Below are 17,188 nucleotides of genomic sequence, written 5' to 3'. Positions count from 1 at the left end.
TTAATAGATTAAAGATGATCTGTTTTAAACAGATAAATGAAGATCAGGTCAAACAAATGGATATAGAGAACAGCTTTATTACCAGGTGGAGAGACACTCAGGTAAGTGGCAAATATCAACTGGTATGAAAACAATTTTAACAAAGTCTGTTTTATTGTTTACAGGTTTTTACACCTAGATTTCTAAATGTAAATTTCTAAGTTTGTATTGTGACCAGTGTTGTTAACTACAGAGCTGAGGGAAATAAAATAAAATAAAAGAGGAGACATAAACTTATAAAACAAAACAGTTCTGTGTAAAGCATACTGTGGCATTACATTTTCGTCCTGAGCACAGGGATAACTTACAGGTTGTTACATGCTTTTACTATGGTTCATAAATTGTACTAGAAGAAAATGTTCAACATTTGCAAGTGTGAAAGTGGTGACCTGTCTTTTTTAAGTTTTAAACTTGCATATTAAATATCTTCATGTGTATATTAATATTTCTATTATTTCATGAGCTTTGGGTATACATGGTCTCTCTTCATTAGAGTTTTACCATCCCTTTGAATTTAAAGCACCTGAATCTTTAGCTGCATCCTGTTTTGTGACCATTTCTAGAACCCCAAAGCACAAATATTATTTGGGGAAGCTTCAGACACATACTAACAGTCAAACTGAATTTTGGGATACAGTATAAAAAAATGGGAGAACTTATGCCACTTATTACCATCTTGAGTTCCAGTCTTGCCTGGAACAACTTTTGAATAACCTCAGAGTGGTAAGAAACAGGGACGTGATGGCATGTTTCACTGTCTGAATGGTATTTGTGTACAGTCCTAATAGAAGAAAAAATTGGTAAGTTTCATAACACTACCAAGGTGGTTGAATTAAGAGAGGCAAAAGGAAACATAGGGAGCTTAAAAGCTTTTTCATAAATCTAAAGTAGTGGAGAAGAAACTCTCAGTGATTTTGGAGCTTATAGGGCTTTAAGAACTAATAGAAAGCTAGCAGAAAAAAATCTATAATACTCTGTCTCTTGACTGCCTTCCCCATTCCAGCCACAGTTTTGTGGTACCTTGTAAGCCATCATTAAGAGTACAGGGTCTTGCAAATACATATTGAAATTACGTGTTCTATGAATTGCTATTTGGAGTCTTATTTTTGTCTCATATTCCCTTATTGTCTGGGTCAGATGGCATAAAGCTTACTGACAAACATAACTTACTGCAAATGTGCACAGAGAATGGAGAATGCCTATTTCCTCCTTTTGGTCCCTGGGAAACAATTTAAGGTTTGCTTCTAGTGTCTCTCTTGCAGAATGGAAGCATGTGCCTCAGTAATGGCACACTCCCCCTCCCCCCAAATTTGATATCCCTATGAGAATTCTGCAAGGTAGGGGTTGAAGTATCTTAAATGGAATTTATTAATTCTGGAATCCATGAAACGGACTTTATTGAGATTATTCAATCCTAAGAGTGTGAAAATGCATAGACTTTAAAATACATTCTTTTCTATGGTATTAGAACCAAAAAAAAGTTTGTTACACTATTAACATTTTCCAAGCAACTCTGGGAAGCTGTAATGTTTAAATGTTTGTAATATCTTCTGAAAAAATTAAGGAGGAGTTTCATTAGTAGGAAAGAGATAGTGGAGACATTTTTATTAGATAGGGAGAAAAAAAAGTAGAAAGGAAACTGGAAGGCTGTTGATGAATTGAATAATATAGTAGCAGCTGCTGACTAGGTGGGTTTGTCTAAAACTGAAGCTGTGAAGACTGAAATAAAGTGGTTTTGTTCTGTACTTTTTGCACCCCAGATACCACTGCAAAATCACCTTTATGAGGTGTATTATATTTATAAGACTGACTTTTGAGAAAGAGAGAGAGACTTGCTTTTCATTTTTTAAAATAAAAGTCTAGGCTTTCTAAAATTGGTAAGTTATTTATTTAAAAGTTTCCAGCACCTGAAAAACTAGTCTTCCAAATTTTAAAGCTTATAATCAAATTGTAACCTTCATGAATAATTGGGCCTGTGTGGACTTGGTTTCCTCAACCAATCTAGGTTGTTGAGAGGTGGAGTTGTAGAAAGATTGAACCAGTATTTTAACTGTTCTTATTTTGGTCTCAGCAAAGTCTCTAGCATTAATAGTCAGCCTTCTGAATTGACGGTTACACATACTGTGTGAGTAAACTCTGGACTGATTCTCATAACATGTGTGGCTAAATTTTAAATTCTTTACAAAAAATAGTAATATCTTAATATAGTATATAATAAATAATAATATGGTAATACAGTATATACTATATTATATATAATATATATTATATATATAATAATATATATATACACCATATATATATATATACCATATATATATATACACCATATATATAATATGGTAATATAGTATATACTATATATATATATAGTATATACTATATAGTATACTATACTATAGTATATAGTATATACTTTGACCTTAAAAATGTAACAAAATCTGCTACCTAATCACAGATTTATCATAGAATCACAGAATACCTCAAGTTGGAAGGGACACATAAGGATCATCCAGTCCCAACTCTCTGCTCCTAGCAGGACTACCTAAAACTAAACCATACAACTAAGAGCATCATCCAGACACTTTTTGAACTCTGATAGGCTTGGTGCTGTGACAGCTTGCCTGGGGAGCCTGCTTCAGTGAGCAACCACCCTCTTGGTGAAGTACCTTTTTCCTTATGTCCCGTTGGAACTTTCCCAGATGCAGTTTTATTCCAGTTGTCCAGATTGGAAGAGCCTCTCAAGATCATCTAGTCTTATTACACTGCTGCTCAAGCATGACCTCTTAGATTGCCTGGGGCTGTGTCCTGTCAGATTTTGAATATCTCCAAGGATCTCTGGGCAACTTCTTCCAGTGTTTGCCCACCCTCACAGTATAATTATTGTTTTCTTGTGTTCAGATTGAATTTTGTGTGGTTTAAATTTGTGCCAATTACCTCTTGTCATGTCACTGAGAAGAGTATCTCCGTTTTCTTCATTCCTTCCCATTGCATATTTGTACAAGTTGATAAGATTCCCCCCAAGCCTTCTCTTCTCCAGGCAGAACAGTCTCAGCTCTTTCAGCCTCTTCATATATGAAAGATGCTGTAGTCCCTTTATCATCTTGGTGATTCTTCACTGGACTGTCTCCAGTAGTTCCATATCCTTCTTGTACTGAGGAGGCCACTACTGGACACAGTATTTCAGGTGTGGCCTCACCAGTGCTGAATAGCAGGGAGAATCACCTCTCTCAACCTGCTGGCAGTGCTTTGCCTAATGTAGCTCAGGAGGCTGTTGGCATGCTTTTCTGTGAGGGCATATTGTTGACTCATGATCAGCTTGTTGTATTCTAGGACATCAGGGTCCTTCTTGGCAAAGCTGCTTTCCAGGTGGTCATCCCCCAGTTTGTACTGATATCTGGGATTACTCCTCCCAAGGTGCAAGACTTGAATTTACCCTTGTTGAACTTCATGAGGTTCCTTTCTGCCCAGTTCCCCAGTCTGTCAAGGTCCTTCTGAATGAATCAGCCACTCTCCCAGTTTAGCCCCATTTGCAAACTTGAGGATGTGATCTGTCTCATTATCCAGGTTATTGATGAAGACTAATGGTCTCCTGGCTCTTCAGCCAGTTTTCAATCCACATTTACAGTCTGTTTATCTGACCTGTACTTTGTCAGCTTGTTGATGATGATGTTATGGGACACACTGTCAAAGACTACTGAAAACAACATCTGCTGCTATCCTTTCATACACTAGTATTCTCATCATAGGCAACTATCAGTTTAGTTAAGCACAATATCCCCTTCGTAAATCCATTCTGACTAATCCCAATCACCTTTTTCTGATTAATGTGTTTGAAAATGCTTTCCAGGAGGATTTTCTCCATCATCTTCCCAGGGACTGAGGTGAGATTGACCAGCCTGTAGCTTCCCAAATCTTCCTTCTTGCCCTTCTTGAAGATGGGATTGATACTTTTGCTCTTCCAGTCTTTAGGAACCTCTCCTAGGCGTCATGGCTCTTCAAAGATAAGTGACTTTACAGTGACATCAATGAGATTCCTTAGCACTTATGGGTCCTACTTCTTAGGCCCCATGGACTTATTTACATCTAGTTTCTTGAAGTGCTTCTCAGTTTGGTCCTCCTCCGCTGAGGGTAATCTTCCTTGCTGCAGACCTTCCCTCTGGTTTCAGGGCCCTGGGATTCCTGAAGGTCAATCTTATCAGTAAAGACTGAAGCAAAAAAGGCATTAAGTACCTTGGTCTCTTCTGTGTAATTTGTCACCTGATCCCCTGCCCGGTTCAGTAGCGGGACCGTGTTTTCCCTAGTATGCCCTTTGCTGTTTATGTACTTGTAGAATCTTTTCTTGTTGCCCTTTGCATCACTTGCAAGCTTCAATTTGGGGTCAGCCTTGGTGTTTCTAACCTCATCTCTGCACAATGGGACAGTAGTTCTGTGCTTTTCGTGGGTCACCTGCCCCTGCTTCCATCTCTTCTATGCTTCATTTGTACATCTGAGTTCAGTCAGGAGCATTTTGCTCATCCATCCAGGCCTCATAAATAGAAAGGGATGATTTGCAGTGCTTTATAGTACTTAAAATTTGTAAGGCAGCAGTGAAAGGGCTCCTCATTTTATTAGGTGGTATGCAACTGTCAAATTTGTTCTCATTAATTTTTAACACATTACTAGAAATGACTACTTTTAGTTACAGAGAGAATGTTTGTACAAGCAGAACTTAGAAAATTGAAGAAAATGGCACATCCTACCTCAGTTTAAAGAAAGAGAAAGGGCTAAAAAGAAATCTATCAGGAATTGTATTTAAATGTATACATTTGAAAATCTTTTTTTTTCCCATCCCATGGGGAAAAGAAGTTCTCCAAAGAATGTGGTAAATAACTATCTGATGTATGAGAGAGTCTCAGCTGGATTATGGAGTCTGCCTTCTGAGTCTCCTAGGTATGACATGTCACTGATAATAAATTTTACTTAGTCATGTTATCACTTGGGTTTATCTGTAAATTTTTGCTGTATTCATTAAGTGCTTTCTCAGATCATTTCTAGACTACAGCTATGATTTCCATTGTTTGTTTTTTTTGTTGTGGGTTTTTGTTTGTTTTTTTTAACTGGCTAGAGGTCTTGTGTTTGCATACCACAAAGAGTTGTGAAAATCCACAAGTTTTGGGTGCAAAAGAGCTAACCCTACCTGAGGTGCAGAAGCACTCCCTGGCTCATTCTGTGATCTTGGGACCCCAGTTGCTCAGGGTAGAGGCCTGACTAGAGTGTGCCCTCGTTCTTTCCAGACCTGTGCTGTTAGGTTTATCATGGTACAAACTCAGGCACTGTGTCATGTAAGAAGCAGTATTTCTGTTTTAAGAACTTAGTTCCAGGCTCTTGGATCCCAGATGTACTGTTCTGTCCCAGATTAAGCACTTAAGTTGCTTGTGAAATGAGTAGTGAAGGGAGACTTGGAGTCTTAACAGTCAGCATGCTGCATAGGAAGAATTCTGACGTAGCCAAGTGGCTGGGATGCTGAAGGAAGGAGCCTCTCTTGCATGCCTGAACATACGTGTGGCAGATGCTGATTCACAGACCCAAACCATCATCTTAAGGTACTTTCGAAAGGAGAATTTGAGCATTTTCTTCCATTTTAATGTGCAGATGAGGAATGAGGAGGCTAAATACTTCCTTGAGCAAGGTAAGGTCTCACCTGAATGCATTTTTTCCTTGTCTTGAGTAACCTTGTGTGGTTACAGCATGGTACAGCCTTTTAGCTACAGTGGAGTGTATTAGTTCCTTTGTATCTTTTTCCACCCCTTCACAATCCTTCCAGAACTTTACAATCACCTGGAATATTTTAGAGCCTATCTGTTTTGGCCTTATCTTAGAAATATGAATTTAAATAATTGGATTTAGTGATATTCAAATAACTGGGCAGTGAGATTGCTCAGAGTGTATCCTGGATAAGTTTAATTAGACAGATTGAGCTCCTCAGCTTTACCAAGATGGCACCAGTCTTAAGTAAGAAAGGAAACTTTAGGTACCAAGAATGTTTTAATAGAAAAGGCTAATTCATTGGGTACCCATGTGCATAAGTGATTGTTTTGAGGATTGCTATTGTGAAATTAAACAGAAAAATCTGTTTAGTCTCTCTTTGCATTGCTCAAGACATTATGTGACCAAACACTTTGGATTTCCATATGAACAGTTACATAAACAAAGGAAAAATATATCAAAAATATCTGTATGCTTGAATGTGAAAAGGATTATTAATGAAAAATTATTCTAGTAAAGTACCACCTTTTTCACTCTCTTTTAGAAATACTTTACTCTTAAGACCTAATCAGATATTTTATAATATATTATTTGTATTGTGTGGGCAAAATGGATTTGCACTGTAAATTGTGTACATTGTTTTATGGCTTTATTCTTTAATATAGATGTGAATGGCATAAAATGGAAAATAGTGTAGAGAATTATCAACTTCCCTGTTTCCCAAACAGTACAATGATGTCAACTTAAAGCTGTCGTTGATGTTCTTCTCCATATCAAGGAAATAAATAATGCAAAATTCCTAGAACAAACTTGGTCACTGCGGTGTTTTAAAATTGTGTATCTGAAGTGATTCTAGTTTTCCTACTTGGAAAACATGAATTCTTAATACTCAGTACATGTTTTTGCAACCTGTAATAAAAACGATAGTACCTGTGCTGCTGGATTTTATTAATTAATCTCTGTCAGTATTGTATCTGAAGACATCATGAAATGCAGAGTTTGAGTTAGAAAATGGTTTTGGATCTTAGCAAATCATTGGTATATTTACTCTGTATGACATTTCCTGAAAAAAAGAGCCACCAGAAGTCTCTAGGAGAATTCAACATTTCCCTAACTATGCATAGTGTTGTCAGTAGTTTTTGCTGGGGGAATACATTAGAGCCAGACCTGGACTAACAATAAGCGCTTTTGAAAAAGGTTGACCTTCCCCTTTGTTATATTTTACATTTATAACTTCTGTCATGAGTATAAAGTGCATATTACTCACAATTTTGGAAGACTAGATTATATGTATGCCTACACTATATTTTATGAGGCTTGGACATATAAACTTCTTTTAAATTGCTCTTGTTAAGTCCAAATTTAGCATTTGATGCTTTCATTAACACTATATAAAGAATAGCCAGACTCCAGCCAATTGTCATGAGCTGTATTTGCCAGTACAGACATGAAATAGAATACACATTTTCAGAATAGAAACAGTGATTAGATGGAATGGTCTAGCTTTAACTTGGTATCTTTCATTATCTCAATGAAAAAAGGGGTATGCTGAAACATACTCATTTTCAGCTGCTCTACTCCCTCTGTCAGTAGCTACAACCATTCAGCCTGTAAGCAGTTTGCAAGACCATGGATATGGAAGACTTGCATATGCAGACTATGTAGCATGCAGATTGGACTTCAGGCTCATGCAGCAGAGGTAGCTCTTTGGGAACTTTTTTGGATGGACTTCCAGTGACTGTTAGGGCCGATGACATGATGCAGTCCAAGTGATGTAACAGCATGGGTGATGGGCAACTCAGGCCTCAAGCATCTACAATTAAGAATTGTGTGTAAAAATCCTTTCCATTTAACACCTGATAATCTGTCATTATTGCACCAAAACATACGCACATTTGTGGGAAAATCAGTGATGTGGGTACTTAATACATTTGAATATACAGGTTGCTATACTAGTATTATCTCCAGGCTAGGGAGGCAGAGTGTTCAGAGGAGAACATCTGAACCAAATTTCTGCTGAAGGCCTGGAAGCTCTCATGTCTGAAATGTCACTGAAGTTCCGTTCCAGGTGGCACTTCATTAGCTGCTCTTCATTTTCTGTCCACCATATACTTATGCCAGCTGTTTCTGTTTGCTGCTGTAATTTACATCACATTTTCTCTCCATACGGTTGTTTATATGAGCCCAGTGGAAATCAAATGTCAGCTTCATTCTTATTTCCAACCTTTTTCTGTAATATCATCTGAAAAGCAAATTTTACAACTAAATGAGCTTTTTTGAGTCAGTGCCACTATAATTAAGCAGCTTTCTTCAAAGTAGCTTTGTAATGTTTTTCCTCACAAATGTTTCCATTAGTTTTCTATTCTCAGAGGCTAAACTAACTTTAAAGTCACCATTTTTCAGAATGTTAATGTTCTTTAAAATTGAGTGCTGCCATTTATTTTTCTGTAGAAATGTAGTTTTAGCTTCTGTAAATTAGTCAAAATATATCCCAAAGCTTGCCTGTTTCTATCATTTTCTCCATGTCTTACTCTGTATATGATACAGTTTTTTTACTTCTCTTAAGCTCTCCCTTTGTTTGTAGTAATATATAAATAAGTAGCATCACTATGAATACTGTTCTCAAAATTAAGACACGAATTGTTAATGTTAATTTAATTATTTATTCTTTATATTGGCTCATTAGTAAAAGGGTACACCTCCTGAAAGGTCCAGTTTTTCTGCCTTATTTTTTCTTCCTATACTCTGATCATTACCATGTATTTAGTTTAGAAAATATTTTTGGTACTGGAATGAATTATGATCTTTTGACTATACTTCAAGGAAATTAGAGCAGGCAAAATGTGAGACTGTAGAAAAATAAAGTAATTTCTCATCCATGAACATTATTTTATTGCCATAGATGAGCAAACCTACTAACAATGGAAAATATTAAATTCTTTCTCATGAATCAGACTTTTCTCCTTGATCATCAAATGTTGGATTTACCAACTTTCCGATTTCTTTGTAAGTTACATATCATTAGACACTCTTAAATTAGGTGTGTTGGTATTGAGTATATTAAACTATTACATATTATGTCATACATTTGCTTTATCATCTAATTATTCCATGTCAGCATTGTACATAAAGTTTAGACATCACCAACAAATTTCAAGAGCTATATTAGGAGGTTGATATTAAGAGCATTTGTTTTGATTCCCTTTTTAAATATGTCATGACAGGTTTTCATTGTGATTAATGATTATAAATGTAGCCTTCGTAGTAGTGAACTTTGATTATTTGGACATGTGCTATGGCTATATGACTGAAATATTCTGTTGTTTGTAATTTTTCCCCTTGTTTTTAACTCATTTTAGTTTGCGGTTTCTGTCATCCATTTTCATGGTTTTAAAAACTATTAATCTGTTTTGGCTCTGAAGTGAGCCTGGCTAATCTCTAAATCAGAGTTACAGTTCTGGCAGTTTAAGATACTAAGGTATATTCATGTCTTAGACTTTGCAGTCTTAAATATAAATTTAAAATTTCTACTTATTTCATGTCTCCCCTAGTTTTCCTGCTCTTGAATGTGTATTTGTAAAGTGTGTTCTTTTTGTCTGGTACGATTTTGTTGGATTTAGTCGGGGTTTGGATTTTCCTCCTGAATCTGTGAATAGGGTGTTTTTCTTCTTAAACTATCAAATAAAAATGAATTTAATGCAGGTTTTCCCACTAGCGTCAACATTTGGACTATTTTTGTAGACAAGTGGGTGGAAAAAGAAGTTTGAGTTCAGTAGGTTCTAGATAGTAATTATACTTTCCCTATTTAAAAGGATATTTAAATTATTTTTTTAAAGACAATCTAATTATATTTTTTAATTGTTCTGTTTTAGGTTTCCCAGGCTGGAGATTTGCTTATTGAAGTTTATGTGGAAAGAAAGGAGCCAGACTGTAGTATTATAATCAGGGTTTGTGTATAACAGTGATACAGTGTTTATACTAATCACTTTCTCATGAATACCAAATTTATTTTCATACGTGTTTTTATGTAATTACATAGTGAAGGTATGAGTTTATACCTAAATATATCTATTTTAAATATTTATTTTTTAAATTGCTGCGTTGCCTAAATTTTGTAAAGACTGAGTATTATGCATTTTCAAGGAGAATGTTATGATACAGTTATAAAGGGGAGATGTCTTCCTTTAGTTTTACTGCACTATACAGTGGTATAAATTCTCACAGCTCTGTGGGTGCAAGACACAAGAACATTAACAAGTAGATAGTGAACGCTGGTTTTATTTAATATTACAAGGCCATTTAAATGACCTTACTCCTGATTTCTCTTTTTGCCAGTGGCTGTCTGCTTTTCTTGAGTGCTAAGAAACCAGAGCTTGTTACTTACTTATAATTGAGATTTTTCAGCGTTGTATCCAATAGTGTATTTTAAACACACTGATCTCTATGTACTAGTGCTCTGTTATTTGGATGCTGAGGAAAAGAAATTCATTTCTGTAATGGCAGAGGACAGATATTGTTAAGGAGCTAGAAAATTTAGGGAAATTCTTTTTCTCTTTTTTAAAAAATGTTATACCTCTCTGTATCTGTTTCCTTTTTGTTCTGTTCAGCATATGATTCTCAAACACTTGTGTTTGTACATATATGTGGTATGTGGTATACATAGATACTCATACATCTATGTACATAAGACATGATTTATAGGAATAAAAATGGGAATATGCATTGCTAAGATAAAAAAATGGTACTTCTGTAATATTTACCTTCCTATACCATATACCCATAAAATAAGAAGATGCATTTTTTTCACCTAATTTTTCAAGGGTAGAGAAAAGGAAATTCAAGTTAACATTATCAGTCAGCTAAAAATTCTAACTTTGATTTCATGGAACAAAATAAGGAAAGCATGCTGGAGTGATAAATGATGCTGGGGGGCTTTGTGGGTTTTTTTAAAGTCAATTACAGGGAGAAAGATTTTGAACAAATAAGTCAGAGATCAGTAATTGTAATATGTTATAAACTGACTCAGTTTGTATTTCAGGTATCACCTTTGATGGAAGCAGAAGAACTAACTAGTGATGTTTTAGGAATCAAAAATATTATTCCTGACAAAGATGATATCTGGACTGCTTTTGAAGTACTTGAAAATGGAGAACTAGGTAAGTGAAACTTAAATTCATGCATGTTAATCAAACTTTATTATTTTTATTTTTCAATACTTAACATAATCAAAAGCTTAGTTAAATAGTTACAAAACAAATTTAGCCTTCATGCCATTGTTTTACATTTGGTTACTGAGACATCTGCATGATTTCTTTCTACACTTTGCCAGAAATAATCTGATGAATTGTTTTAATATCCTTATAAATTGGGGGCTGAAAAATGTTCTTTATATTACTCTGCTTTGCAGTTCGTTAGTTATCAGCTATAGAAAAGTAGGTCTTACCAATAAGTTTAAAAGAAGAAATTTATTTTCATTAGAATGTCTGCAGTTGATTTTATAAAGAATAATGTTTTTCAGAAGATGAAATTATAAAATACATGTAATATGTAGGGGAAGGATCTTTTTTTACTATTTAGTCAACTATTTCATGTGTGTAGATGAAAAAAGAAGCATAAAGTGTGTTTATGGCAAGTGGCATTATGGCATATCCATCAGAGTCTTGAAACATGTTTTAAACATGGTTCTCCTGCCAGCAAGAGCAAACGTCACATGGTCACAATATTCATAAAATGTAAAGAGGTTGTAACATTGGGAGTGCTTTATGTATGCTGGAGCTTGCCTGTTATTAACAGAAATACTTAAAATAACATAAAGTAATAGAGATTCTTAAAATTAAAACATTGTAGTTTGATGAATCCTCACTAATGTAATCTGATTTTTGAAGAATACATGGGGGACAGAAATATGCTTTCAGTAAAAAGCAACATCTATTTGCACTTTATAGTAAATTGCTGCTCTTGCTATTTTCGTGTTACAGAAGTGGACTGCAGACTAATTTCTGTAGTGAAGATACTATTTTCAAGTTAAGAAAATAAAAAATAAAAAATGGAGAAAACTAAGATTCCTAAATGTTCCAAGATTGTTTGAATATTTCTGTTTTATTTGATTTTTAGGTATGCTTACAGTAATCTCTTCAGATTTACTAATATTCCTGATATACTCAGTCTTGACCTTGATGTCATCAGTAATGAGAATGGAAATACATTCTTCCATTTGTCTTAAAATAAATGATCCTGATCCCTCTTTGCATCTTGCAGTCTTCTGGTGAAGCTATGTAGAGTTGTAACAGAATTAATTTCCAGATTCATAGATGTGGGTGTCAGATGACAAAGAATGCTAGCATCCATTGTCTTTAGAAGAGTCCTGATAACTGTTTGTTTTGACTGAGTATGGAAAACTTTGAAGAGGGAATTTTATTTTCCTAAATTTGATATATAGCACTTACAGGCAAATGAAAACTAAACTAGATAATGGCCAAGAGAACATAAAAGTGAATAAAAAAGATAGACCTCACAGCAACTTCTTGAGATGTTTCAGTGCAACAAGTAGCATTTTAGCGTGGGCTAGAAATGTTATCTGAGCTAATGACTATGGAAGATCAGCAAGGTTAAGCTTAGAGTGAGACACTACAGGTCCTGTATAGGACAATAAATATTGGCAAGGGATTAGAGTGTATCCTATTGAAATGAGTTTACAATGCAAGTAGAAATGGCATACCAGTGCTATAAAACTAAACCAAGCAAGCAAAAAGCAAACTAGGTAAGGTCCTAATTTCTCACCTGGCTAGTGAGTAGAGACTGTGTTGATGAAATGTCTCCTTCATGGACCCCTTTCTGGAAGAATCTGTGCATCAGATCAAGTGATCTGAATTAATAATGTTGAAAAATTAAAATAACACATGTAGTAAGAGACACTTACTCAGGAAGACTCCTGTGGTGCTATGGCTGAATAGCAGATTTTCAAAAGGCTGAAACACAGAGAAAACAACAGAGAAAAATAGTCCTGTGCAGTCTTTGGCCCAAATGTGACACTGAAAAACTAAAAAAACCTACTTGAGTCTTTGCTGCTGCAAGTTGATCTTACTAACATCATTTAACAAACACCATTGAACATTATGTACTCTAAGGCATTTACAAGTAAATTGAGATTCTGACATGTCATGACAGAAACAAAGTTTGCTTATTTGTTTCACATGTACATTAATGATCACAGTGTCTTTCTGACAGAAATTAATTTTCTGCTTGTATTCCTGCCGCAGTCTGGTTCCTGTCCAGTGTGTGTTGGTATTCTGTTTGTTACACTGAATCCTGAAGTTTTATGAGAGTTATTTTACTTTTTAAGATACACTGCCCTGAAAACGAACCCTGAGAAGGGAAGAAAATTAGAATCTTATATTTTCTAAAAAGTAATTTTCTCCCGATGGTTAATGTTGTTTAAGATGAAAATGACTGGTTTGGGATATTTACCAGCATATGATGACCTAAGTAAAAGGGTAATTGGACATATGTTTTGACTGCTTGCTGTTCAAAATACTAAAATTGCAATATTAAAAGTCAACTAAATTATTTGCATATGGAAAAGTTGAAATAATTGATAATTTTATCTAGCCTAGTGCAGAATGTTCAATACCATATGCTTTTACAAAATAGGGTGTATATTTTTTTTTTTGGTAATTTGTGCCTGATGGATACTTTGTAATTGAGGTGTGTTGCCAGTAAAATAGCTAATGCATTTCAGCGTGATGATTTATGTACCGTGTAATCCATGATGACAGATGGTCTTAAATGTAACTATAAATAAAACAGTAGGTGTTTACTCTGGGAGTGCTGGTGTTCTAGGAAGATGTGGTGATTTGCTAGTGTTTCCTGCCTTTGATTTGTAAAGTTCTTCTCCTTAAAATGGGCTTTTCTCTCTTCTAATAAGGCAGCAAGTTGTTTTAACTTTTATCACATCAGAGTCCACAGTTTCCCAAAAATTGCAAAGAAACTTTAAAAGTTTGACAATTTAAAACGAAAGGGCCAGAAGAAATGGGATTGAACTTCTGTCTACAGAATGGTATTTTCGTTAGGCTGCTTTGTTGTCATGTCTGAATAATAAAATCTTTATATAAGTGGTATAACAAGTTTACAGGTAGGTAAGGTTTTTTGCATCCCAAAACAGTGATAGTTATTTCTGTCACTTAAGTGTATTATTTGTGGCTGCCGCTTTCTGAAGCTCTGGTGCTTGGGAAAATACGTTCTGCTAGAATGTACTGCTGGACAGTCCCAAAGCAGCTGTTGACATTTCATATTCATCTACCCTAGCAGATATGAAAAATGAGATTGTGGTGGCATGCTTCTCCCTTCAGTACTCAAGAGACACAGGGTTAGACTGCCTGACCCAACATGACAGTGTCACAGGTGTGACTTTCCAGGAGCTGTACCCAGCTCTTTTCAAGGCCTAAATTAGTATGCAAATGGAAACTCAGAACTTTTGGAAAAATCTTTCCTTGGAGGTAAAATGATACTTGGGTCTACTGCTCTTAAGTTGTAGCTCACAAAGCCATCGTTAAGGTTTTTTATGCTTTCATGAATTATAGCAGGTGTTTACTGCTGAGCAGGTGAAAGCCTTCAGGTGGGTGTTGTGTATGTGGAGGAAGGATTAATAGAGAGGGGGACTGTATGGTCTCCCTCCCTGCACATTAGTGTTGCCTTGAATGATACCTCAGGCTGTGTTGCAGTACATATCACACTGATTTCTGCTGGATGTGGTAATGCAGATTAGGGACTATTTGCAAATTCTTCCCTACTTTCATTTGGTATATGAAATATTTTTGTATGGAGGACCGCCTGAACTTTCTTATTACTGAAGTTTTTCAGTCCTGTGAAAGGGCCTTAGTGTTTCTCTTTTAGGAGGGATGATACCTATGAACAAATGTATGTTTAAGCAACTGAAGTGCTGAAGTGCACACATACAGTCTAGTCATGACTTCATCGGTTGGTATTTTAATCTTGCTGTACTCTTTGTATGAGGTTGGAATATAAAAGTGCAAGTCTGGAAATTCCCTGACCACAGCAACAGTGGGAAGACCTAGTAAGACCACATATTTTTCCTTTCTAGTAAAAGGAATGTAATGAAACCAAGAGTCTGTCTCAGTCTGCTTTGATCGTTAACAGACAATATAGTCTACACTGGGGTTCATTTTTTTACTGTAACTGCTCCAAATTATTTGGTTTTTGATTGCAGACAATTGGTAGCTATGGTGATGCATTTTGTATTGAGCTTAGGCCAGTGAGGCCCAGTATAGCTGCAGGTCTCCTTTTAGGTATGTCCTGTGATAGTTCCTAACTTGTGTTTTTAGTTTGAAAGCAGTGTCTTAGTGTCTTTACATAAGAAAATATTCATAACTAAATACAAGAGTCCCGCAACATTTAACCACTGCTTGTTTAATTTGATATTCATTACCTGTACAGGCCCTGCCAACAAAGGTGTTGCTGCAGAAAGTCAATGAAGTGCCTAATTGTCTTATTTTGAAAACACTGTTTTTCTTCTATAGCTCAAAGTGAGACACTTTATTTATATATATACACTTTGTTGTGTATAGACATGTGTAACTTCTAAAGGTCTGCAACCTTGGTTTTGTTTTTCTTTTTTTAATTTCAACATTGGGTTTTGGTTTTTTCCTCTGACATTTTAGAACGTCCTCTGCATTATACAGAAAATATACTGGAACAAGTTCTTCACTGGAGTTCACTGCCAGAACCTGGCACTGCATATCTGATAATAAAGAGATTTCTAACAGCAGACATGATAAAATTCTACAGTGGTACGTATCTTTTTTAAAACTTGGATATTTCATGTGGGACAGGAGGATGTCAACTCTTTTATAGCTGTTTCACTGGGGCAAAGTGTCCCAGAATGTCTGAATTACTGAATTACTATATAAAAGTTACTGATTTACTGACGGTTGTGCTGACTTCCTTTTAAACATAGACATTATGGATGTTCTTGTTTCTACAAACTATAAGCTCTCCCATTTGAATGTAAAAGTATACAGAAACTCTGCATTTGGTTCACAGTTTGTGAACTTCTGCTGTGAAGCTTGAGACTACTCTTTTATTCATAATGCAGTTCTACACAATCCATCCACATATATACATCACAATATACCATCTCTCCATGGACTATATATACATATAGCTTATAATGATTACATTATATATAAAACATATAATTTTTATATAATTATATAAGTATGTTATGTACTACTAATAATTTCTATTATGTAACCCAGTGACTCCAGACTACAAAGCTAATTTTAATGATAAACTCAAGCAACTGAATGACTTAGAGAGTATGTGATCTTTAAAAAGGATGAAGAATTTAGATCTGACACTTTAAATATAGCTCAATAGTGGAAGAATATGATTTACAAGCTATTCCAGTCCTATTTTGGTTTTTCTTACATAATACCTGGATTTAAGTCTCCTGTGTAATAATATGTAGTATTTGTTTTGAGGGAAGCAGGAGTTTAGAAGTTAAACATGTTGAAAAATTACAACCCTGTTTTCAAGCAGCTGAAATCCTATATGCTGTAAAACGTGTGATGGTGACACATGATGCCTGGTTTAATGACCATCTGATTTTATCTACTGACTTATTCAATACAGAGTATTTTCTTTTCTCTCTTCCCCATACACAGAGTTATTAATCTCTCCATCTCTATATCTCTTCTGTCTTGATTTCAAGAAGTTATTCTATTTTCTTAGTCGTCTGAAAGTAATAGCCTCTCTTATCATCTTTTATTCCTGAAAAAGCATATTCCACACATATGAACCAACCTCAACAAGTGTGCTATTCATGACTTTTATGTTTGAGTTTCATTACCTCTAAACATTGCATAGCAGGTAGTGAACAGAAAGAAATAGCTTACTTCATTAAAAGCTTGAAATATGAACTCCCATCATCTCAGTATGTGCTGAGGTATAATCAGAAAAGGGAATGAGTCATAAGGACTGTGTGAACCACTGCTATGAGAAACACAGACTAGTGTCAGTTTACAAAATGCAATACTACTTAAAGGGAAGATCTGCTGTTTGCCCTCCTTCTTGTCTCCTAATTTCTACATCCATTTGTTCTACCAACCCATCACAGTAATTGTTTGCATCAATTCTATTCAGTTTGACCTTAGTCTAGATATACCGGCCTTTGACTGAATGTTTACATTTACTGGCTTTTTTTTGTTGTTGTTGTTAAAATAATTAAAAACTTAGTAAGTTATATTGGTTTTCTTAGTGGTTTGGAGGGAAAAATCTCTGCCATATTGCAGATTTACAGTGCTGATCTCTGCAAACCACATGGCAGAGTAATCTCTCATGTATTACAAAATCTTTTCTTGAGAGTGGAATTGCCATTTTAAGG

General features: G+C 35.3%; 1 protein-coding gene across 1 annotated transcript in view; it reads left to right on the top strand.

Annotated features, from left to right (window-relative positions):
• ARAP2 (ArfGAP with RhoGAP domain, ankyrin repeat and PH domain 2) overlaps positions 1 to 17,188 on the top strand; it is a 134,883-nt gene that overhangs the window by 92,163 nt on the left and 25,532 nt on the right. The window contains exons 23-26 of the mRNA XM_074903800.1: positions 33 to 101; positions 9,660 to 9,734; positions 10,826 to 10,943; positions 15,465 to 15,593. Of these exons, the coding sequence (XP_074759901.1) occupies positions 33 to 101; positions 9,660 to 9,734; positions 10,826 to 10,943; positions 15,465 to 15,593 (391 nt within the window). The remainder of the gene's footprint in view (positions 1 to 32; positions 102 to 9,659; positions 9,735 to 10,825; positions 10,944 to 15,464; positions 15,594 to 17,188) is intronic.

Source organism: Athene noctua, chromosome 4 (genome assembly GCF_965140245.1).
Source record: "Athene noctua chromosome 4, bAthNoc1.hap1.1, whole genome shotgun sequence".
NCBI lineage: Eukaryota > Metazoa > Chordata > Aves > Strigiformes > Strigidae > Athene > Athene noctua.
The sequence above is the reverse complement of the archived record's forward strand: the minus strand, read 5'-3'. Positions and strand labels throughout refer to the sequence as shown.